This window comes from Pomacea canaliculata, linkage group LG1 (assembly GCF_003073045.1).
Source record: "Pomacea canaliculata isolate SZHN2017 linkage group LG1, ASM307304v1, whole genome shotgun sequence".
NCBI lineage: Eukaryota > Metazoa > Mollusca > Gastropoda > Architaenioglossa > Ampullariidae > Pomacea > Pomacea canaliculata.
The window spans coordinates 39,951,492-39,972,997 of NC_037590.1; the positions used below are offsets into that span (position 1 = coordinate 39,951,492).

The 21,506-nt window shown below is 37.6% G+C and overlaps 1 protein-coding gene and 1 long non-coding RNA gene across 6 annotated transcripts in view; one reads left to right on the plus strand and one right to left on the minus strand.

The window, feature by feature from the left end:
* Positions 1 to 7,776, plus strand: part of LOC112567325 — a 29,175-nt gene extending 21,399 nt beyond the window's left edge. Inside the window, exons 1-6 of one of the 5 annotated variants that reach the window (XM_025244144.1) lie at positions 3,916 to 4,016; positions 4,261 to 4,393; positions 4,910 to 5,010; positions 5,433 to 5,604; positions 5,856 to 6,046; positions 6,757 to 7,776. In XM_025244144.1, the coding sequence (XP_025099929.1) occupies positions 5,536 to 5,604; positions 5,856 to 6,046; positions 6,757 to 7,033 (537 nt within the window). In that variant the 5' untranslated portion in view covers positions 3,916 to 4,016; positions 4,261 to 4,393; positions 4,910 to 5,010; positions 5,433 to 5,535 and the 3' untranslated portion in view covers positions 7,034 to 7,776. Of the gene's footprint in view, positions 1 to 3,915; positions 4,017 to 4,057; positions 4,394 to 4,909; positions 5,011 to 5,432; positions 5,605 to 5,855 lie in introns of those variants that run through there. The other 4 variants (XM_025244093.1, XR_003099845.1, XR_003099844.1 and 1 more) reach the window with 4 other exon arrangements.
* A 3,575-nt stretch (positions 7,777 to 11,351) lies between these two features.
* LOC112567594 lies at positions 11,352 to 21,473 on the minus strand. The gene is made up of 8 exons (XR_003099850.1): positions 21,413 to 21,473; positions 20,627 to 20,776; positions 16,232 to 16,391; positions 15,274 to 15,375; positions 14,879 to 14,960; positions 14,530 to 14,608; positions 13,362 to 13,594; positions 11,352 to 13,150 (listed from the first exon to the last, which is right to left on the minus strand). It is a non-coding gene; the product is annotated as an uncharacterized LOC112567594 (long non-coding RNA).
* Positions 21,474 to 21,506: the final 33 nt, after the last annotated feature.

Genomic DNA, 21,506 nt, shown 5'->3' on the forward strand with positions numbered 1-21,506 from the left:
ACCTATTTGCATAACTTGAGCCCAAAAGGTTTGTTTAGTTTATTAAGTATGGAGTGATGCGGAGGTGGACGGTGGCGAATCGACGAGGTAGATTGATATGATGCTGCGAGGAATCTTTGTGCTTGGTGTTGTCTGCTCGGATTCTTTTTAACCATCTAGGTTTTCATGTTGATAGAACAGGAGTAAATGTCACACATTTTAGCCCATTATAGGGTTTTACAGACTACAGATTTCTTGATTCTGTTATGTTTTTCCTCCCCAAAGAAAGGTAGACATTATAAGATTTTTTGCACAAAAAGTTTTCAGGGAAGTAGTACACTTGTGGAAGTGTTGTCTTTTTCCTCACTTCTTTTCTTTGTGTTCCAGTGAATGATTTGCGGCATAAGCACTTCTAATTGTTTGTGGGGTTTATAGCATGTTGCTTATGCAGTGCTGAATTTCCATGTGTGGGGTTGCCATACACTATAATATGTTGACCACACACACACATGGGATGTAAATAAATTTTCTTTTTTGTTTTCATTAATACCAATAGTGTAAGTGGTGTATGTACTTCTCCTACATTTTATGTCAGACAATTTCCTTATAGTGTGTGGGTATGGTTTTGTAACATAGTGGTTCATTGTTTTCAGGATGGATCTTCTGTTTTGCATAGGACTGCCGCTGTGTACATGGAATTTATTTGGCAATTTAAGCACAATGTTGAATGTGTGAGTTGTTCAATAAAGAAATGGAAGTGGAAATGCTGTTTTTTGTATCATGTACAAGTGTTTAGCACAGAGTGGCAATAATTTTACCAATTGAGTGTTGAATGTTCCCCATTAGTATGCAATACATTAATAAGTTTATGATCTGCATTGTGTTGGATTGTTACTGTAATAAAATGGCCCCAGTGCAAATGAGACATCACGCCTCAACGCACTTGATTACAAGACCGTGATTATTATTATCACATAATGACATGCTTATCTTACCAGTTGAAAATAAACCTATTTAGTAAAAGTGCTCCACCAATGGCCGTAAACGACAAACATTTCAATTGGTTATAATATGAAAGGTGTAATTCATGAATTTAAAAATTGCACACATGGTCCAATGTTAATTGATAAATTAACAACAAAGAAGACTTATTCTACATCTAAAAAAGGCAAAAAACCATTGACTTCTAATTATAAAAAATCCTTTGCAGTTGGACAGTCATGTTTGAAAGTAATGTGCACATGCATAAAGCCCTTAGTACAAGAGTACCTTGTAAATGCATGTTCCCCAAGTCATTCACACTAGGATCTTGATGACCAATGCCAAATCTTTTAGCTCAAGCACAGAGCATTAACCAAACCTACATGCAGACAGCTTATATATATAAAATCACAACTAATATTTTTCATAGGGAGCACTCATTCTTTTCCTTCCTCCAGGCCCCATTAACCTGCATGATGTAACAAAAGCATACTCAAAGGGATAAACACACCTTTTGCGCTCTCTCTCTCTCTTCCTGTCACAATCATTCTGTAGTTCTACTATTTATTACACTCCAAGGGTACACATTCCCATCCTTGCAATGTACCAATATCTCACATATCACATTTTATTCATTTATTCTGGTTCCCATCCTTAGTAATACTTCACAACTTTGGCTACAAATGCTGATGGTCTTTTGATTTCTTGAAAGTTAAAATGGCTGGAATTTCTTATAAGCATTTTTGGATTGTGAAGTATAGTAGTGTGGTAAATCATTTTACACTGGTCATCAAATTTTACAGTTAATAGAGTATTAATAACAACAAACAGTCCTGCACACTGGGACATGTTAACACAACCACCAATGCTGAGGAGCTATTGCACTGATATGACAATCCGAATAGCCATATGTTCTTTTATGTTTGCAGCTACACCCATTCTGTCAATGATGACAGCATAAGGGTTTATAATTATATGGTATTAATTTTTTTTTGCGACGGGATGTGCCTTGCATGTGTGTACATGAAAGGGGAATGGTGTGTGTATGTGAGTTGTGCTTATATATAAATATGTAAACGTAAGGCAAATATTCAATTACCAAGTGTAGGTGTTTAAGTGTCCATTTTTAAGTGCATGTGCAAACAACAAATTTCTCACATGGACATATAACCTGTATACATTAAGGACAACTAACGATTTATTGAGTAATATGAATTACACTGGTTTAGTGCTTTACCCACAACTCTAGGGTCAAATCTGGGTACTAAGTCACTTATATAACAGCTCTACATGAACAGTTAGAAGTTAAATGAAAAACAATGGAAACCTGTGTGTATTGTTACAGAAACGTTGTGGCAAAACCCCATTTGTGTTTCTCTAATCTCATGTTTGACTTAACGTGATGATGGATCACACGAGCGAGGGGCCCGGTGTTTCATGGTGCAGTTGTTTGGCTGGCAATCGATGTTGCATTGGGTTGAAGCTATCCAGAGAAGTACAGTTACTTTCATACATGATACAAAAATAAATTTACAATTTAAACTAACAGCATATATAATTCCTCGCATTGTGAAATTCCCCAGCTCAATTGTCATTTTGTGGTAGAAAAAATGCAGCAGTTGAATTCATTTTCGCATTTTACACGTTTACCATATTGTTGACTATCCCTCTTTTCTGCTCACGTGTACTATATTGCAAATCTTGTGACCCAATTTTTCGGAATTAGCTTCCCATTCTTCTGAGTACTCCACTGGAAAAAGAAAATCGTGGTGTGAATATACACTGTGCATAAAACACTAAATATTTATTCGTAGTATGCTTAAAGCATTACTTTGGATGACTGATGCCATTAATCTTAATACTTGACATCAACATAAAGAAGAAAAAGGTCGTAATAGTAGCAAAATTAAATTTTATTATTATTGTAAGACTTTTATTTGCATTCAAAGTGGTTGATTCAAATGCTGCAAATATAAATTGGTTGTCAACTTGTTTATTATTTGCAAACATACTACTTTGATTAGGTGGTAATAGATGCCAGTTAATCCTGCTTCATTCGCTTTTCGCTCCATGTTTACTTTTTGCTACAGACGGAACACTACGAACAAACCGACTAAGCGGACGAGTACAAATAACCGGGGACACCCAAAGCTGATCGTGATTGATACCTAAAAAAATAGCAGACGAAACGAACATTTACAAATAGAAGCCGATCGACTAAGCCTACGAATACAAATTAAATGGTAATCTTACCTTTTATATTTTCTTGTAGGGGTGATTTGTGATTGAGCTGCATCACACACACGTCCTCGACACGAGTCTACACATGACAATTGTTGTTAACATTCGAGACATATTCTGTCCTACACACTGGGCCAATTCCTCAGCTCGGACACATGTCTATCTCACGGAATATCAAGCCCACAAATTGGCCTTGTCTGCGCATGCGCACCCCGTTGACCCCTGCGCCTGCGCACTGTGAGATGGCAATTTTTGGGCTCGGGCAATTTGGTGAGCTCCGACACCGGTCTAGCACTACGATCTAGCACGATCGTTGGATGACTCGAGCTGTTGGTTGCGTTTCTGGACTGCGCAGGCGCGCAGGTCATGTTTACCACTGACGGGTCATTTCCGTCAATTTTTTTTTTTTTTTTTTTTAAGTTTTAGTTTTCTGCTTTCTAGTTCCAAAATTTATTACCTCAGGTTATGAAAAACTTTCTTATGAGGATCAGCACATTATTGTACAATGATAGCAATTACTTTGTGAAAGTAATTATCGCATTTTACCTTAAACTTGTTGGTTGCTCTCTCTCTCTCAAATATCCCTTTTGCTTTGGTGTTATATTGTAGTACAATGGATTTTATTTTTATATATTGAACAGGCAAGAAGAAATTTCTATCTCCAGCGTCTTGCCGGTCAGTTGGCCAGCGAAAATAATATAGCTTACTCCTACCAAGTCACGAGGTAAAGAAGGAGGTTTACACAAGTGGTGCAAAGTTAAGGCAACAGTATGTGCCAATACAGCAAAATGAAAATGCTGAAGGTGGTGATAAAGGTAATTTTTCAGTGTAATAAATACCACGAATAGCTGTTTTAATCATGAACGTAGATCCCCTGGACAGCTTGCAGACGATTTTTTTTTTTTTTTTCACTTAACTGCTAGAACGAGGCTCGTGACCTCAGAACTTCCGGTTACGCCTGCCATTTTACTATGTCAGTAAAATCTGCAAGAGTAACTGGTAGAATGCCACTGTGCGAGTATCAAATCTTTCTGTTTAAGCGTTTTTTCGCTTCCGCAGGCAGGAATATGGACAGATCAAGACAAGTGGCGAACGGCTCTCATTCATGCAATAAACCGTTCAGACAAAAATTTCAATCCATTGACAGCCAAGATTTGTTCAAGGCACTTTGAAGAAGAATGCATTAAAAAAGGTATTGATCTTATTGTTTACCTCTTACTCTTCTTTGTCCTGTTCATGTTTTAGTTCGTGACTGTGAGTCTGATTTGTCAATAATGATTTGATCTGATAAGTCAATAAAGTCTGATTTGATTTGATTTAAGGTTTAGACAATTTTCACATAGCTGAAAATATCCCCATTGAAACAAAAATTTAGTTATTAATAATCGCGTCATTCATTAAATTGTCATTAGATTACTTGAGAAGTGTATTGAGTAAATATTCTTATTGTTTAAAAAAACTTGTTGTATATGAATAGGCCTAGATCAACATCAGTGCTTTCAGTTCCCACACCCCTTCGCCAACACAGATGATTGAAGATGTTTCTTATGCAGTAAACCAATATTAGAGTTTTAAAATCAAGATTAGAAAATACATAAATTGATTTTCCATTTTTTTCTTTGATTTGTTATTGTTGTATTTTAGTATATCAGCACATACATTTTTATATGTATGTTTAATTATTTATTCATTTTGGCATTTTTAACAGGACCTTCTGGAAGAATCATGGGACTAGTTCCTGGGAGCATGCCAACTAGATGAATGCCTAAAAAATCCTTTGAAACTCCCAAAACAGCTAGACCCAAGCCTGTAAGTGTAATTTTAAAGTTTAAAGTTTGTAAGTTTAAAGAACAGATTCTTTACGTTAAAACAAAACAAAAATCTTTACGTTAAAAAGATAAGGATCCCATGACATAAAAGGACTTTATACAGATGGGAAAACTATGAATACCTGTGAGAAGAACTACCGTTTGTAAAGTAAATCTGAGTTTTTCTGTGGCACCTGAGGAGTGGTACATTTACCTGAAATATGGTCTGTGTGAACAATTTCATAAGTGTTCAGTTATGGCAAACAGGAAGGGGAAACCCAATGATGAAGAAAAGTGTAATAGTATGAAGATAAATCTAGATTTATTTTTGTATTAACTGCATGTAATTTTCAACATGTTGTTGTGTGTATGGATTAAGTAAAGAGTAGCATATGTTTAAAATTGTCACATATTTTTCTTCAGAAGGTGCATGAGCCCCCTGTCGTGCCAGTTCGTATTGCCTACACCAGCTTCATGGACATGAAGAAGGATTTGACACATCATTCTGCCTCCTGAGTGGATTATTATGAAAAATTCTGATGATGCTGTCGTTCTTGGCTTGTTGTCAAGTAAAACTGAAGAAGTGTATGTGAAGGTGAGCATACGTCCATGGTTTTAATGTGGGCTCTGTAATGATTTTCACAAATAACCCAACTTTGTAAATACTGTGCACATTGAACTATCCTTCCAACAGATAAAAATAGTACAACTACCCTATTGTTTGATGTTTAGAATCAAAGCTTTAAGCTTCAATATGATACTGTTGCATTTGCTATGCATATCACTATGTTATTCTGTTTTTTTTTCTGTTTTTATTCCTGATGAATTCATTTAATATTTTTACAGAAAAGAATGGGGAAAATCAGTGGAGCCATCCTTCTACTTATGGATACTTATGCCAAACATAAGGAACAATTCGCACTTCCTACTATGAAGAAAATAGAGGTGTGGAAGAGGATTGCCTCTGAAATGGCAGCCTCAGGATGCCACTTTGCTCCAGCAGCAATTGAGAAGAAATGGAGCAATATGAAAATACGGTGAGTTCCTACAAAGTCATTGGGTTTTCTGTCTTAAGTTGAGTGCAACATTTTTCCAGAGATCTGAGAAACAAAACATCACAAGTTTTTGTTTAAGATTCAGCGGGTTTAAATTTATTTGTTACCACAATACATTCAGTTAACCTGTAAACAAGACCCCACCAGTATCAACCAAGCTTGAGTATAATTTTTTATTGTAGCCCTGGGAAATTTGTCTGGATACATAATGATATATGCAATTATGTTTAGTCCTTTTATCTTGTATCCCAACAGGTATAAAGCAATAGTAGACTCGAACAAGAAAACGGGCCAGGGAAGAACAAGGTGGAATTACTATTCCAGAATGGCCGAAATCTTGTAGGGAGACCCTTCAGTCATTCCACCAGTGACAATATCATCACTGGGGGGGTGTAAAAGGTCAATGAACCATTTATAGCATAAGCAAGCAAATAAAGCATAGTTTTAGTATTGCCATATTTAGTAAAACATTTGTTTATTGTTTCTTTTCCTACAGGTATTTGGTGAGGGTAATGACAAAAGTCTGTTCTGCCACAAAGAGATGAGTCTAGATATGTAAAAAGCTCAGTTAGGAACTTTTTGTATGCATGTACTGTTCCAGCAAGAGCAGTTACCATGTGCATACAGGCCAGACATATTTGGATTTTCCATGCCTATAGATGGGTCATAATTCATTTACATTTATTTTTCAGTAAGCACTCTCTCAGAGATTACCAATACCCAGAAATGTGCCACCCCTCCAAAGGAGCAAGAACAGCAAAGAAAGTCTATGGAGACTCCAGGAAACGGAAGAGACCGAATAATGAATCGTCAGAGCAGCTTCAGAGTTGTCATGTAAGGAACCTGGCAGTGCAGGAAGAGATAATGGCGGAGGAGAGACAAAGAATAGAATTGGATAGACAAAGAACAGAATTGGATAGACAAAGACTAGAATTTATGAGAAACACGGAGATAGAACAGAATTTATGAGAACCATGGAGACACAAAGAACGGAATTGCATAGACAAAAAACAGAATTGATGAGAAACACGGAGAAAGAAAGAACAGAATTTATGAGAAACCTGGAGACACAAAGAACAGAATTATTAGAAAAATTAGTCAAGCACCTAACGAAGAGTTAGAAAAATTTTTTCTTTGAGATTTTTCCATATATTTAGTTTGTCTTTTGATTTTAGAAGTTTGCGATTCCTTTTAGTTTACAAATTATTCAGTACACAAATTTAATTCTTCTGAATGAAATGCTTTTTGAATGCGACAGCAAAAACTCCAAATGGAATGATTTACAGTGAATGTGTATCCATTGTAAATGCTTATGTGAGATGTATTACATACAGGCTGAAAGTTGTAAATTCTAACTCCCTTCCCATTACATTTCCAAAATAAGTGTAACTATGTTGTAAGTATGCACGGTAATCACAATGCCACTTGGGTTAATATTGTGTTAGCAACATGAGTTTCGATGTATTTGGGGTGGGCAAGTTGAGGGATTCTTAAGAGATTTCAAGCTGAGACTTGTATAGACTGTTTTCTACAGCTTTTAGTCATCTTTAGTCCGAAGTACTTTCTTAATTGACAGTAAGGGCACTATATGTATTTTGTACTTTAACTCAATTCCGCCTACTATCCCAACATTGGTTACGGGCACGACCCTACCAAATAAAGGACATTGCTTTGATTTTAGTACTCAATAAAAACTTACACGCCCTTACAAATGTCATCTTTTTTTTTTTAACTGCGACGGTGAAAAATAACAAAAATCCTGATTTACCTGATAATCATGTTTTATGTACACACTGATGCACAGTTGTTTCCACCATGGATTAGTAAAATCAAATGAAAAAAGATTGCATGATAAACTTGAATAATCAAATGAACAATTATAACTGGAAAAGTGGTGCATCAAAGTTAAACATAAACTCACAATCTTGTCCATTTGATAGGCGCACATTATATGCAACTGATGACAAAGCAAATTATAAGGGATGGTGACACAAATTATAGACACACACACTCCTCAATTTAGATGAATAAAAACATGATAGTGGTGATGCAAATGCAAGAGATATGCATACATAATCTAAAATATTCAAATAATGTAATGGAAATAAAAAAGGTTGCTGGGAAAGAACTATACACAGTGATGAAAAATAGGCAAGAGTTATATGGTGCATGGCAATGCTTTGCTGTTGCTGTCAACTTCAATGTCTGCAGACAACCTAATTACAACTGTAAAGTCATACCAATCATAAATATAAATGTACACATCATATAATATATGCACATAGTGGAAAATTCATTAATGATGGTGACACAAAGACATAAACACCTCGATTTGCATAGGGCAAAAAAAAAATTACACTCTGCTGACACAAATGCAAGAGATAAGCAAAATATTAAAATTATATAATTCAAATAATAAATGTTGGTGGAAGAGAAATGCAGATACTGATGAAAGATGGTATAGACGCAGCATGGCAAATACAGTGGTACCTCGACATACGAGTTTAGTTCGTTCCGTAACCTTGCTCGTATGTCAAATTGCTCGCATCTCAAAGCAATTTTCCCCATTGAAATTAATTGAAATGCCATTAATCCGTTCCAGCTCCCAAAACACCACCTCAGTTGTTTTTGTTAAGTGTTTTTAAATAAGAAAAATGTATTTACAAGAAGAAACATTTATTTATAAATAACAAATACATATTCTATAAAAACATAATAAAAGAAAAAGTGAAGTGCTTACGGAAGTGCTAAATTTTTGTCACTGGTCTTCGCTTTTTTTCGTCACGCTTTGCTCATTTACACCTGCAGATCGTTAAAAAAAACTGTCCAAGGAGGTTTGTTTCTTCCTCCCTTTCAGGATATTGCGGAAATGAGTTACGCAAGTTTCGCTGAACAACTCCGATGCACGACCAGTTGCAACTTTTTCGGGGTGATTTTTATCCACGAACTCTACAACTTTCTCCCACATTCCCAAGATCTCCTTTATATCTCTTGTAGAGATAACCTCCTCCATCTCTATAATATTTAATGTTTAGTGATAATGTTTTGTAAATGTACAAAATGCAAAAAAACCGCGAACCCAACTTATCAAAAATGCTTCGAACATGAGGGAAACAAGCACACAGACTGAGGTCTAGTCTGAGGTGGGAGAAACTGTTAGACGCTGCACACGACCCCAACATCCGCCCCGCATGCGGGGGTCGTGTGCAGCGGTGTAGTGTGCGATTCCTCGTATCTCAAATCTTGCTCTCATCTCGAAGCAAAATATCGCTCGCTCGGCGGCTCGTATCTCAAAACACTCGTATGTTAGGGCACTCGTATGTCGAGGTACCACTGTAGAAGAACAGGGAAGAAGGCGAAGAAGGAAGTAGAAGAAGAGGGAAGAAGGCAATGAAGGAAGAAGAACAGGGAAGACGGCGAATTAGGAAGTAGAAGAAGGCGAAAAAGGAAGTAGAAGAAGAGGGAAGAAGAACAATGAAGAAGGCAAAGAACAGTAAAAAAAGGCAAAGAAGGAAGAAGAAGAAGGCAAAGAAGGAAGAAGTAGAACAGGGAATAATGCAAAGAAGAAAGAAGAAGAACAGTAAAGAAGGCAAAGAAGGAAGAAGTAAAACAGGGAATAATGCAAAGAAGAACAGGGAAGAAAGCAAAGAACGAAGAAGAATAACAGGGAAGAAAGCAAAAAAGGAAGTAGAAGTAGAGGGAAGAAGGCGAAGAACAGGGAAGAAGGCGAAAAAGGAACAGGGAGGAAGGCGAAGAAGGAAGTAGAAGAAGAAATAAGGCGAAGAAGGAAGTAGAATAACAGTGAAGAAGGCGAAGAAGAATGAACAAGAAAAGGGAAGAAGGTGAACAAGGAAGAAGTAGAACAGGGAAGAAGGCGAAGAAGGAAGTAGAAGAAGAGGGAAGAAGGCAAAGAAGGAAGTAGAAAAACAGGGAAGGCGAAGAAGGAAGTAGAAGAAGAAATAAGGCGAAGAAGGAAGTAGAATAACAGTGAAGAAGGCGAAGAAGAATGAACAAGAAAAGGGAAGAAGGTGAACAAGGAAGAAGTAGAACAGGGAAGAAGGAAGTAGAAGAAGAGGGAAGAAGGAAGTAGAAGAAGGAAGAAGGCGAAGAAGGAAGTAGAAGGACACGGAAGAAGGCAAATAAGTAGAAGAACAGGGAAGAAGGCAAAGAAGGAAGTAGAAGAACAGGGAAGAAGGTGAAGAAGAAGGCGAAGGAAGTAGAAGAAGAGGGAAGAAGGCGAAAAAGGAAGTAGAAGAAGAGTGAAGAAGGAAGTAGAAGAAGAGGGAAGAAGGCGAAGAAGGTAGAAAAACAGGGAAGAAGGCGAAGAAGGAAGTAGAAGAAGGCGAAGAAGGAAGTAGAAGAAGAGGAAAGAAGGCGAAGAAGGAAGTAGAAGAACAGGGAAGAAGGCAAAGAAGAAGAACAGGGAAGAAGGCGAAGGAAGTAGAAGAAGAGGGAAGAAGGCAACAAAGGAAGTAGAAGAACAGGGAAGAAGGCGAAAAAGGAAGTAGAAGAACAGGGAAGAAGGCGATGAAGGAATTCTTTTGCAGCAGAATGTAATTCATATAATCACCAAGATGATACTTTCTTATAGTTACGTTTCCTGTCTGAACTTTTATTTTCAGAAAAACTCGAAGGTACCGGGTATACAGTTTCTTTCATATCATATCTTAGGATTGCATTTTCTTTGTTTGCCTATGTTTAACAGACAGCTGTTTATTTTCTAATAGCCATATTCTCCTTGACCCTATGTTTTCTCCCATTATCACTCAAAGAGCTTGCTGCAATTGTGCTAAATAAGTGTTGTTTGCTTGGTTGGCTCACCATTTTTCATTTTCCTCCGAAAAGCACAAAATACTCTATCCTACCAAAAAGTACATATCTACATAAGTTTTTTGTGTGTGGAATAGTACATGAAGAATATATATAGTTAAAATAATCATTTGTTTTTCATATATTTGTAATTATATATCCATCTTTCAAGGTAACGAATTATATTAGACTGTATAATGCAGATAATGTATTTGCCAAGTTTTGATCCTAATGTAAATGTGTACATTAATTTTTACAGTTCCATCAAACAAACAAGAAACTAGTAATAAGAAATTTGCAGTCTAATAAGAATAGAAATAACTTATAATTTATCTATCACATATTTTTGTGTGATTAGTTTGGCTTTTATTGTTGGGCTTTATTTTGTTTATGAGCCTGTCTGTACTATTTTGGCTTCTGTGTATAGGCGTCTTCTGGACTTGCCACTGATTCATCATAATGTTGACATATATGGAAATTCGTTCTTTTTTTTTTTTTCTTACACATATGCTATAAGACTTTTGATACCTAGCTTTTAGTTTGTGCGGCAGTCAGGCTTCTGTTAACTTTTTTAGTGAAATGAAAATATGACAGATCAGCCTCCTGTAAACTGTTTTTTGGTTGTTGGTTGTTTTGTTTTGTTTTTTGCGTTTAATGAGCGATGTGAGAAAGTAGGAATAAGTCTTGGCGGTTTTACAATAACCGCAGAAAAGAATGCTTAACCTGTTGATTCATGTCAGTTCTTATAATCATAGTTAGGATGAAAGGAACCACTATGTTTAGCAGTAGAGGAAAAGATATTTTATAGATTTATATAGATAGATTTCAATGAACTTAATGGAAAACTGGATCTCTTGATTGATTGTCCGAACCAGTGTCATTGAGTGTCAGTGAGTTTGTGGGCTCTGCTGTATCCATCCTTGAAGGCATTGCACAGCATCCCACCCTGCTAATGGAACATCAAGGGAAAATCATTGAGACCATCCTACCAGAACTAGTAGCACTAACTGGGAGTCAGAATGGTGAGTTGAGGACCACAGCATGTTTCACTTTATTTTTTTTTATTTCCTCTTGTTTTTGTGCCTTGTGAAAGTATTCAACAACCATATCCTTATGATGTCATAGGATGGTTTTGTGTGGAAAAACTGTACCTCCAATTACAAGGTCGTTGAACAGGCAGAAGTCTGTGAGCAGCTCCCCATTTTCGTTGCAGTTGCCCACACTGTGCTTACCCATTACGTGTTCTTTGCCTGTGTTGTCATTTCCAACTTTGGCATTCATGTCGCCCAGTATGATCTTTAGGTCTCGTTTTGGAGTACAAACAACCAGTGCTTAAAGAACTAGCAGAGTGAAATTTTTTCCAAATGATTGGGTAAAGTTTAGTGCAAAATACTGTTTCCTAAAATAATTCTCCCCAAACTGTTTTCGAGATACATGCCTACATACATCAACCACGAACTAATATCCCTGGACTGCTGGTAGACGATTTTTTCCAGTTAACTGCTAAAACAAGGCATGATTCAAGAAAGCTTCTGGTTTCTTCACATTCTTTGTTACGGCTCGCCGAGACTAACAGTGGAGAACTTCGTAAGAGGCTATAAGTGTTGGTCTTGGCAGACAGACGGCAATCCACCTATACATGTCCTTGCATCAACACACACAGTAAAAGGTAAACAACACATGCAGATGCCATGATTGTACCTGGACATGTTTACATTGTGAGTGCCGAAGCCAATGGGAGAGCTAAGATTATTTGTTAATTAGGTGTAATGTGTAGAAATGTAACATAATGATTTTGACCTTTTTCTGTAAATGGTGATATTTGAAGGGGTGTATGTACCCAGATTTGGGGAAACGGTCTCTAACACCAAGCTTTACCCAGCCATTCTGCACCCCACTAGTTTTTTTAAAAGTAAGTTAGGATGGCTCTGTGTGGGTGTGTGCTATCATGCATAAGAGTGAGGGATCAAGAAGACCTTCTCTAAACGGGTTAATTTTGTGTTAATTTTGTGATCTTTACTATAAACAACAGGAAATAACAATCATAATGATTGCCAATCTTTACATTTTTACTTGACTGAACATGAATGATTAAAATAATGTTGACACCAAGATGAAATAATACTTTATCAAACAGCACAGGGATACTTTAACTACATAAAAAGCATTGACCAAATATTTAAGCCTAAACATGTTACCTTAATGTGAATAGAGTGCTACCTCCTTTATCATGTCCAGGGGCAGTCTTAGGACAAAGGACATCTCCAGTGAAAGTTACTGTGAAATAGCAAACGTTATTTCTTCTTGCAACATAATAATTTTCAAGACAATGAGTGTTTGAAAATATAAAAATTTTAAACTGCAATCAGCTTGTGAAAATTTTGTATAAATATGGAGAATGCAAACTAAAAAAACCACAGAAAATCCTTACTAAACAGGAATTAAAAACACATTTTATAATTTATTGTGTAATTTATGCAAAACTCACGATGATGAGGAGAGTCTACCACATCAAGCCTCGATACAGACTTTTCAATGGATCGTCGAAAATCTAAACTTTTGATGCGACCAAGCACTGAGCTAGCATTGTGTTCCAACACAGTGCTTTGACTAGCAGGAGTAGCAATTCCACTGGTGTCTTGTGACATGTTGAAGTCTTTTGCTAAGGATGACAGCTTGCCTTGCCAGAAGCTAAGGTTAACCAACCCTTGCCACCCCAGCCTATAACACATTTGAGAAAAAGCATATAAACAAGGCTATTACGCATGCAGATTTGCAAGACACAGGTATTGAATGAAAACTTTTTAACACCAAGCACAATGTTCTCATGAATAAGTAATAAATATGAATATTTTACTGCCCTTTTATTAACCCATTTTCTGATACACCATTTGTGCATGAATTATTTGAAGCTGTAAGAAAAGCGAAAGGCAGATTTGTTTTGATTTTGGTATTCGGCAATTGTCAATTGTTGTGTCTACATTTTCAATGTAGTTTCCAGTTTTTGATATATGCATCTTCAGCATCAGTATGACTTCTATCACAACTTCGTGAACTTTAAAAAGGCTTTCAACATAGTCTGGCATAAGAGGCTATAGCATGTGATGCATTGAAGAAGGCTTTGTCCAAGTCATCAAATCACTGTATAATAGCTCACCAAGCGCATGATAGTAGGCATACATCAAGGGTGACCCATATCGCCTGTGCTGTTTGATGTCTTGGAAAACATCATGCATAAAACCCTCCATGCCCACCACATGCCTATGCTTAGCAGATGACACAGATCTGTTAGCAGGCACTAGCAAATTAATGCATGGATGTGAAACATGGATTCTGCTTGCCAAAATGGAAAGGAAAATCCAAAGCTAACAGGTATTATTTTTTTGGAAACAAATTTCTTGAGGGGATGTAGGTTAATAGAAGTTTGTCCATTTTGAGAAAATTAAAGTATAAACATGCTTTTTTACTTTTTAATTAGTTCTTTTTCCACTGATCCCACCTACAATTTTATGAGTGCTTTTTATTACAGTCACACATCATGACTAGGTCTTGTGAGGATATTTATCCAGTTTTTGACCCTTCTTCTCCCACTCCCTTCTCTGGGAACACATCAAACATTAAAAATAAAAGAGTCTAGAACAAGAGACTGCCCAGACCTCCTAGATGGATCTTTCTGAAGAAGATTTTCAAGCAGACTGAGAAATTCTGGTGATGGCTTAGCTGACAGTCTTGAGCCTTATGACAAAATAATTTAAAAAATCAAATTATAGATTGTAAAACATGCAATTTTTACAAAGTAAAATTATAATAACACATGACAGCGAAATCATCAAATCATTGATCAAATTTTGGTAAACAAACTAAAGAAATATATTAATTCTCATTATACATTCACCTCTCCTTTCAAAATTCAATCCAAATATATCAGTCAAAGACCTGTTTAAGTCTGTCAGATTAATCTAAAAGAAGAATCACACAAGATTCACTTGGATTTTTCAACTTTACCTTTCACTTTTGGTGTTGGAAATTCTTTATTCAGTACTTTTTTTTAGAATTTCTTTTGATTCTCCTAAAAATGGAGGATGCCCTAAAAACCGATCAAAAAAGAAAAATAACAGCACAGATTTTAGGATGGTATTGGAGACTAAGAAATCTTCTACACTTTGTGGGATGAAATCCTTGGACACACTAATTAATGCTTTGATATCCCTGCTATTACTTTAAATACAGAAGGGACTAACCCATACAAATTTGCCATAATGCTCTTCACTTGAACTGCACACCTTGCATAAGACCGCTAAAGTTAGGTTTAACTAACAGTAATAGGAAGAACTATAGAAACAATTTTCAGTTTCAAAGAGAAATCTACTTAAGAGAGGTTAAACTGCATGAATACTTACCAGCAAACATCTCATAAAAAACACAGCCAAGAGCCCACAAATCTGTCATAATATTTGGCTCTCCACCTTGAAACAGCTCAGGTGACATATATGTTGGGGATCCTGATAGATAAATTCAATTAAACAAACACTGTCACTAACCACAAATAAAAAAGTTATTGATCCATTCATTGACAAATGCTAATAATAATCAAGCGTATACTAAAGAATATTCAGTAGTACCCCATAGCAGGTAATATGTTACGCGATCATGTGAAACCATGGATTGCGCTAAAGACTGTATATCACAAATGCTGTATAAAATGGCAACTAATGCAAGCAATGAGAATGTTAAAGGCAGAATGGAGGCAAGATCTGTGAGAAGGTGCGGATATGTGGACATAGGAATACAAGTTAAGAACGGGGATGGTTAGGCCTGCTGGAACTCACCATATTAATTTATAATATCCATTCTCACTTGATGTGGATTTTGAAACTTACAAACCATTTATTTCTTCAATTTTTCCTTTTTTTTTTGGGGGGGGGGGTTGGGCCAAAGTACTAAACAATGAGAGAAGTCACTCATGCTTGATGTTTACATGCATATGAATCACCACAAAAATTATGCAGTTTAACAAGCAGGCTAATGAAACTGGTTTTTGATAGCTCCCTTATCATGTTAACACTCTAACCCTTGGTGACTGTCCACTTAAGTAGATATGACAAACCTGCTAGGCTACTGAATTCTTTTATATACAGTTATTCAAAGAACAGAATCCTATTGGCAACTGAAACGGAATTAAGGTAAACAATTTAAAAGTGAATTTTACAGCTGAAAATGTTAACATAATAGCACAAAACTTCATTAACTCTAATGGCATTTCCCTTCCCACCAAACTCTTAAAGAACTTGACTAAGTCTGTCAATGTTTTCTGTAATTTTTTCCCCCTTCTTCTAAATAAGAAGAATTTCTTGAAACCTGAGATGGAGTTCTGTTTCACAATCTCTTCCACTGACTGTGTGTTCCATTGCTCTCCAGCATCAGCAAACTTGTAGAACAGCTCCTCCAAGTTTTCACCCTCCACTTTGGCCAGCCCAAAGTCTGCATATTTAAGCACTTCTGATGAGTCCATCAGAATCTGTTTCAAGACACCAAAACACTTATACTTACACTTGCCCAATAGGCCATTAGCCAAAGGGGTGAATAATAAAAGATCACTCACTTTGAGGTTGGACTGCCTTTATTTGTAAATTATTTGTAAAACTTCATAGCAGTAAAGAGAGTTCAAGTGTTTTATTTATGGAGAAAGAAATAAAAAGAACCAAGGGCAGCTTTCTGAAAATTTAGCAAGACCTGCATGCTCATGTTTCCCAAACATAAATCTGACAGCATACACCAGGGGTCTCAAACACGCGGCCCGCGGGTGCGGCCCGCAAAACATTTTTGTGCGGCCCGCGGCCACTTCCGCGATGTATATGTATGATGTACTTTGTTGTTAGCGAGATGATAGCAAAGGCATCGCGACCATTCACCGAAGGCTAGTTTGTAAAAGAGTGTATGCTACAGGCGTGTGAAATTATGTCTCGAGAAAAAGAAGCTCTTCGAAGGCATAAGTTTGTCTGCGAACACAGTTGCAAGCAGGATCACCGAGTTGCACTGGACGAGTGTACTGGTGTAGCAGACACCGCATACTGTGCCGTTTTCATTCGTTGGGTCGACGAAAACTTGAACATTGTTGAAGAGCTATTGGACTTACTACCCATGAAAGGAACGACGACTGGACGTGACGTGTTTCAAGAACTGGAAGCTTGTATTGACAGGTGTGGGCTACCGTGGGAAAAACTTGTTTCAGTGGCTACGGACGGTGCACCAGCAATGCGTTCAGAGAAGGTTGGTGTTGTTGGATTAATGGTAGAGAAACGGAATCAGCTCAGCTTGGCAGGACTTTTGCAGCCATACACTGCATTCTGCACCAAGAAGCACTCTGTGCCAAAAGTCTACAAATGAAGAACGTGATGGATGTTGTCGTGAAGACGGCGAACTTCATACGTGCACGGGGTCTCAACCACAGACAGTTTGTGTCATTTCTAGCTGATTTAGAAACGGAATACGGAGAGTTGCTGTATCTTATGGAAGTCAGATGGTTGAGTCGTGGAAAAGTGCTGCAGAGATTTTTTGAACTGAGACGGGAAATAGCATTGTTCATGGCAATGAAAGACAGAGACATACCTCAGCTCAGTGACCCAATGTTTTTGTCGGATCTTGCTTTTCTTACTGACATCACGCAACATCTCAATACACTCAATTCACAACTGCAGGGCTTAAAGAAGCTGATTACCGTGATGTTTGACCGCATCAAATCATTCAGATGCAAGCTGACTTTGTGGGCCACTCAGCTGGCAGATGGAAACCTGGCTCATTTCTCTTTTCTACAGAGCATAACGGTTGAACCATAGCGCCTGAAAGACTACGTAGACATCCTCTCCAGACTACTGGAAGATTTTGAACACCGCTTTCGGCAACTCACTGCTCTCGAACAACAGTGTTTCCTTGTTGCCACTCCGTTCGCAGTTGATGTGAAAAACGTTCCAGAGGAAGTGCAGATGGAACTACTGGACCTGCAGTGTGACACTGTTGACTGTTCTGAAGCAAAAATACGTTGATGTTGGAGTTCCAGATTTCTACCAGTTTCTTCCTAGAGAGAATTTTCCAAACTTATTCTGCACAGCTGCTAGAATTCTAGCGATGTTTGGGAGTACGTACGCTTGCGAACAGTTTTTCTCCAGAATAAAGATCAACAAAACAGCATTAGGATCAAGACTGACTGATGAGCATCTGAGAGCAACCTTGCGGCTTGCCACTACACGCGACTTCAGGCCTAACGTCGATGGTCTGGTCTCTGCCAAACGATCTCAGCTGAGTGGACAGAAACATGAGTGACGAGCCATCTGCAGTAGGCCTAGTAATTATAGTTGGTTTTTTGGGGGGAACTACAGTTTCGTGACAGAGACAACGTCAACTTATTTTAATAAACTAAACTGCCTGTGCATGTAATAAACTACACTAAATGTAATTAATAATTATAAAAGCTTTATTTTAGCATTTAACTGCAGTGACAGTAGTGTTCGTAAAATTTAATGAAAAAACATTTTCTTTTCGTGGTGCGGCCCGCTGACTGGCTGTTACTTTCCACTGCGGCCCACATGCTAATATGAGTTTGAGACCCCTGGCATACACTATATATATTTACAAACATACATACACTATATGTAGACTCATATGCATCCATATTTGCATTAGTACATGTTTTTACCACTAAATAAGCATACATGCAAAGTACACATCAATGCACAATAATATTTTTATTACTTCGATCCAATGTCAAGGAAGTTTTTTATATGTAAAACTGCATCAATATTTGATAACATGTGATGTTGATATATTAATATTAATAATAAAATGAATTTATATAGCACTTTTCCCCAATATCAAAAGCTAGCTCAAAGCCCTTTACAAACAAAAAAATATAAGCATACAGACATAATAATAATGGTGGTCTCAAAACAAAGAGTTCATTCTGTTCTCTTGCTGAGAAAGAGAATGCCATCAACATAGACACAGTCACTACAGCTCAGTAATACTACCAAAATATCCATTTCTAGCCTTCTCTATATGTCTTTGACTGCCAGTTGACAATTTCTGGGTCAACAATTACTATCTCCTGAAGATTTCATGCTGGAAGGAAATTTTAAATGTGTCTGACCAACACTACCACGTGCTCTCTGGTTCCTAGCTTTTACAATTTTTTTCCAAAGAATTTTTATTTCTGAGAATTGCAACATTGCTTTCAATCTGGCATTTTTACAACGCTATGTTCTTTCATACTCAATGGAACACATGTTACAGCACAAAACATTGGTGGTATGCTTTTGAGGGAGGCTAGTCACTTCAGCCCAAAACCACACTGCCACGGATATACTGACCTCAATCCAGACACTGATTAATCCTTGTCATGATCAAATGATCCCAACATCAAAAGCCTAATCCACACAAGCCTAAAAGATGAAACAATGACCAATGATACAAGTGACAATTTTTGTTTAGTGGAGGCTGAGCTTGTAGAAAATGAGTAATGACATTATCTACTACAAACCTTTGATGGTTGCAGATCCTGAAAAAGAATACCAAGGTGTAACCGGACTGACCGGCACCTCTCGCTAACACCCTAGCGCCAAAATCAGTCCGTTCCTCTTTAGTCGTTCCAGGGAAGAGGACGGAAGTTCCCTAGGAGAATTTTCCTGTCTACGAAAATTCTGTCTCTCTTTAGTCGGGTGTGTCGCCTAGTTCTTACGTGCCTCGCGTTGTGTTCTTTCTCTTCTATACCTATTTCTATACGCACCCGAGCTACAGCCGACCTAGGAGTCCAACAAAAGACCCTGCTTTACTTACTGACTACACGTAAAGTGTCTTTTCAGTCGGTGCATCAGTTTCGCCGGACCTTCTCGTGTGTTCTCTTCTGCTGTGTCACGACTACATACACAGGGACAGTACACACCGAAAGGACATAAAGATTAAAGATAAAGACATAAAGGACTTAAAGACATAAATTTATTTACAGCATATACACGTCTACCAACAAAGCAACTACCAAACTTATACTAGCCTACCTACCTATTTAGAACCTAACACCTAACTCAACTCCCAAGGGGGGAGAAAAAGGGGGAAAAAGAGACTGAGTGTAGCGAGCCGCTATTTCCAGCGGACCAGGGGCTTCGCAGCCCAAAGGTACTTCTCGCTAACTCAGTCTCCAAACGCTCTAACTGCCATACCAGCAGGACCAATTCTCATCTCGAGAGAAAAGGCGCGGGTGCTGCTGTACGCCCGCATTTTGTACAGGGCAGCTTGGGTACTACGTCACCCGCAGTTGCTGCCCTGTCTCGTGCTGCGCGCCGCTCGCGCGACCACGCGTGGGGTGGAAGGGGGTGTGGGGTGGAGTGACTAGGCCTAAACAGCGCCCCCGCTACACAAGGGAATGGATATAGTGTAGACCAGTCACAAGATGTAGACCAAAGTCCCGAATAGAACTCTCTGGCAAATAAAGATCTTGTGTCAGGATGTCTGCCAGACTACCACCAGTGCACAGTTCTACCACCAGCCACAGGTGGTTGCTTGTTTCATACCATTCATGGAACTGAACTACATTTGGATGACTAATATCATGAGTCATCCTGACCTAGAGAAAACAAACGAAAAGAGTATTTTTATCAACTGTGCATAAGTTTTGAGTGTCAAAAAAGAGAATGAGAATAAAAAAAAAAAACCCCATAATAGCCAAAAAATAAAATGAAGACCAGTTGTTCTTAACATACGTACAGTGTTTGTCACCTCCGGTCTTTTGCATTTGTCAATGCAGTGAATAGCAACAAAACTAATGCTGCCTTTCTTCTTCCTTTGTAAATAATGGCATGGTCTCTCTTGCCAAGTTCTTCGTAAAGTACAAAATTCTCCATTATTATGGACTACCTGCAACAGGACAGTCAGGCACATTCAGTCAGACAACCTGAGCTGGTAAAAAACATGGAGGAATTATACTGATGTGACACATACATTAGGACCTCTTACTGTTCAATGTTAGTACGTATCAATACATTTAAACTGATACTCAAACACACATACATGTGTAATATATTAATCTGTTTACTCAAAATTATTATGTAATGACCACATATTAATAATCACAACATTGTAGGTCTACTGCCATCCTGCAACGTTACCTATTTGTGTGTGAGAATGTGTAGGTGCGTGTGTGTGTGTTAAATGTCTGTTTGAGTATGTATGCCTGCAAGTCATATAGTATGTGTTTGTGAGTCTTGGGTTTCCTCGACAATAAAGTTTGATTTGATTATTGTTTCTATGGGATTGTTGTATCTTGCAGAATTCTCAGGATGTAACATTTTTGCTATGAAATATTTTATCTTTCTTCTCATCATGTCTTTACAGTGCATGAGCTAGATTTAGATTCTTAATGTACAACTACAATATATGTGCGTTAATTAATTTTCCCAGTCCATCGTTTCACCAGTGAACTATGGCGGCAATTCGAAATAACTGTTTGATGCTGCTGTATGCAATACACAAGATGACACAGTATATGCTTACCAATTTCAACAATTAAAATGAGAATAAAAGAGAACATCTTCCGACTATCTTGTAAGCGAAGGAATTGTGAGCGTCCTTAGCAGCATCTTGGAAA